At 37.1% G+C, this 3380-nt stretch overlaps 1 protein-coding gene across 1 annotated transcript; it reads right to left on the bottom strand.

Annotated features, from left to right (window-relative positions):
* Positions 1–1852: 1852 nt before the first annotated feature.
* Positions 1853–2824, bottom strand: LOC118582899 (olfactory receptor 4P4-like). Its single transcript, XM_036186049.1, has one exon. It carries the CDS (start codon positions 2822–2824, stop codon positions 1853–1855), a length of 972 nt encoding a protein of 323 aa, XP_036041942.1.
* Positions 2825–3380: the final 556 nt, after the last annotated feature.

The following is a 3380-nucleotide window of genomic DNA, read 5'->3' as shown; positions in this document are numbered from 1 at the left end:
ATGAATTCCCAGGGGAGTCTTGGCCCTGGAGGAGATGGGAAAGGAGGAGCTCAGGGGAAGGTGGGGGTGGAGACGGGAGGGGGTAGGACAGGGGATCCCATGGCTGACGTGTAAAATTAAAGCACAAATATAATAAATAACAAAAAAGAAGAAGAAAACACACTTCTAGGGGTTGGGGATTTAGCTCAGTGGTGGAGCGATACTCACCTCCAAAAAAAAAAAACACACTTCAAAAGGATAATAATAAAATTAAATAAGCCCCAATCAAAAAATCATAATAGAACAAACAAAAGAAAAAGAGTCACAGAAAATGCTCCAGAAACACATAAAGACTCAGAGACACACATTCACACAGACACACACACACACACACACACACACACACACACACACACACACACCATAATACAAAGACAGAAGCCACAATATATATGAAAAGAACTTGGCCATTCTAACCGGTCTAAGATAAAATCTCAGAGTCATTCTGGTCGATTTTTCCTGATGAATTAAAGATCTTGAATATTTATTTAAGTGCTTCTCATTCATTTGAGTTTTCCCTTTTGAGAGTCCCTGCATATATACTGTTTCATATGTTCCACATTAAAGTAATATTTATTATTTTCAAGGACTAAATATAGAATTGTTCTATAAGAGTCTCTCTGTTTGTGTGTGTGTGTGTGTGTGTGTGTGTGTGTGTGTGTGTAATTTTTTTCCTGAAAGACGCTTAACCAATTCAAAATTTTGTTGATCATCATTCTGAACCTCTGCTCAGTGTATAGACCATTTCTGATGTGCTGCTATGTTTTTTCTTGCATGCTTCCTATTCAATGCCTGCTCAGAAGTTTCAGAATAAATGTGAAAAATTAGAAGAAGAAAAATAGATTAAATATTTGAGGTGATTATGTATCCACTTCAGTCATTATGTGGTCCTGTAAATGGAACTGGAGGGCTACCCCATACTTTTCTGTTCACAGAGAGCTAGACCATGTTATATTTACAGCCTCCACCGTGATGGCAGCTCTTAGACATCCCCGCTTTGTTAAGTTGTACGTTTTTTGTCACTTGAATTATATCCCTAAATTTTTCTTTGATTTTTACAGTATTTAATAAGGAATGGAAGTATTTCAACCCTCATTAGAGAAGCTTCCCTTTTGGAATGAAACACATGGCAGGTCAGATCTCAAAGAGTAAGTGTGAAGTGTGCATCTCTAAAGGAGACAGATCTAACAGTGCTGCCTCACACTGAGGAAGAGGGGCTGATGTAACTGCTGTGAAGCCAGAGGATGGGGGGGATTGCTGGAAATGATCATTGTTAGCTTGGGAAAAATGTATTGGTTCTAGAAACGTGATAAGCTAAAGTAATAATAATAATTATAATTATATCAGTTATATATATAATAATAATAATCCTTGTTTTTTAAGGTTTAAACTAGAATGCAAACCTTTCAAGAACTATTTAGTGACCCATAAAGTATATCTTTTATATTATCTGATGTGGGTACAGATAACATTTATTTTTGATATTTTTGAAAGCTGAATAATAACTAGTTTGCTAAACAAAGTCATATAGTATAATAAATTGTATTTGTTCTCTGTGTTTACTTGAGTACCACATTTGTAAGGATGACCTCCTGTCGAGCATAATTTGTTTTAGAACCAAACAACGAATGCAGTACAGGCAATGTGAACATCAGTAACAGCAGCAAATCACAATACCAGGATTACAAACAGGATGTCTGGGTTAATATCAAGAACAACAAATATTTACTAACAGACAGCCCTATACATATCACTAGGTAGAAGACACATTGAAAGGTTATTTGCCTTTTGATGCTTTAAGTTAGAAACACTTTCAAGAAACTGTGTGATGGTGAAAAGCAGTCATGCCTTTCTGACTATTTCCTTCATTCCCTGTGATACGGTAACACAATCTCTTGATGGCATTCTTCATTTCCTTGTTTCTGAGTGTGTAAATCAGGGGGTTAAGCATGGGGGCAATGATAGTGTAAAAAAGAGCAAATACTTTGTCTTCTGGTAACGTAGTTGCTGGTCGAATGTAAATAAAGAGTAGAGGAGCAAAGAAAAGGACTACCACAGTGACGTGGGAACTACAAGTGGAAAGAGCTTTGCGGCGATTCTCTGCGGAGTAAGACCTGACAGTGTATATGATCACAGCATATGATATCAACAAGACCACAAAAGTCACTAAGCCCATCAGGCCAGAGTTAGCAATAACCAAGAAACCAATCTTTCTGGTGTCAGTACAGGCCAGTTTGAGCAGAGGGTACACATCACAAAAATAGTGATCTATTTCATTGGGGCCACAGTAAGGTAAGAATACTGCCAGGAGAAACTGACCAAATGAATGCAGAAATCCCCCAGCACAGGAAGCAGCAATCATGGCATCACACTTCTGCCTGCTCATGATGATGGCATAGTGCAGGGGCTTGCAGATGGCCACGTATCGGTCATAGGCCATTCCCGTGAGGATAAAGACCTCAATGCCCCCAAAGAAGTGCATGGTGAAGAGCTGAGTCATGCAGCCATTGTAGGAAATTGACTTTTTTGTTGCTGCTAAGTTGATGATCAGCTTGGGGGTCACAGTGGAGGTGTAGCACAGGTCTGAAAATGAGAGGTAACTCAGAAAGAAATACATGGGCTGATTGATAAGGTGACTACATGTGACAGAAATCATGATAAGTAGGTTTCCAAATAAAATTGCAATGTAGCAAAGTAAAAATAACACAAAGCAGATAATTTGTATTTCTTTGGTCTGAGAAAGTCCCAGGAGAACAAATTCTGTGATATTAGTCCTAGAGTCCATGGTCAGCAAATGTCTATGTCAATCTGAAATTACATAAAAACAAGTGTGACATCCATTTAGCACAATGCTACATATTTTCCTCCTTCAGGGAGCAGATTAGACTGAATATGATCAGAGGATGAAGAATGTTGAAATTTCATCTTTACTTAAGAAAGATTTCCAACAGAGATTTTTATTGTAATATCTTGAAAGCATGAGTTGCTGCTAAATATTTTTACATTAAGAGATGAATGTTAATGTTGTAGAATAAATTATATTGATGTACCCATTCTATAATCAAGCTTTGTCAAACAGAAGTGGATATGCTAACACCAGAGAACTACAGAATAGATACTTTACAGGAATGGAGCCCAGTTTACTTTTTACTGTTTATTTTTGAGAAGAGATACAGAAAAAATCATTAAATATGAACATACTTCCATGTTAATCCATGAAATGTGATACTGTCACATATAAGATAGGTTGAGCCACACATCCTCTATGCAAATATACATGAAAAATTGGCTTGTGTATTTGGAATCACTGCATAGTTATATAGGGTTTCTTAATGTGAATG

Source organism: Onychomys torridus, chromosome 4 (genome assembly GCF_903995425.1).
Source record: "Onychomys torridus chromosome 4, mOncTor1.1, whole genome shotgun sequence".
In the NCBI taxonomy this organism is placed as follows: Eukaryota; Metazoa; Chordata; class Mammalia; order Rodentia; family Cricetidae; genus Onychomys; species Onychomys torridus.
This window is presented reverse-complemented; position numbering and strand designations above follow the sequence as displayed.

Bases quoted from the DNA above. Each gene is read 5' to 3' on its own strand.
- LOC118582899 (XM_036186049.1), bottom strand. From the start codon at position 2,824: ATGGACTCTAGGACTAATATCACAGAATTTGTTCTCCTGGGACTTTCT.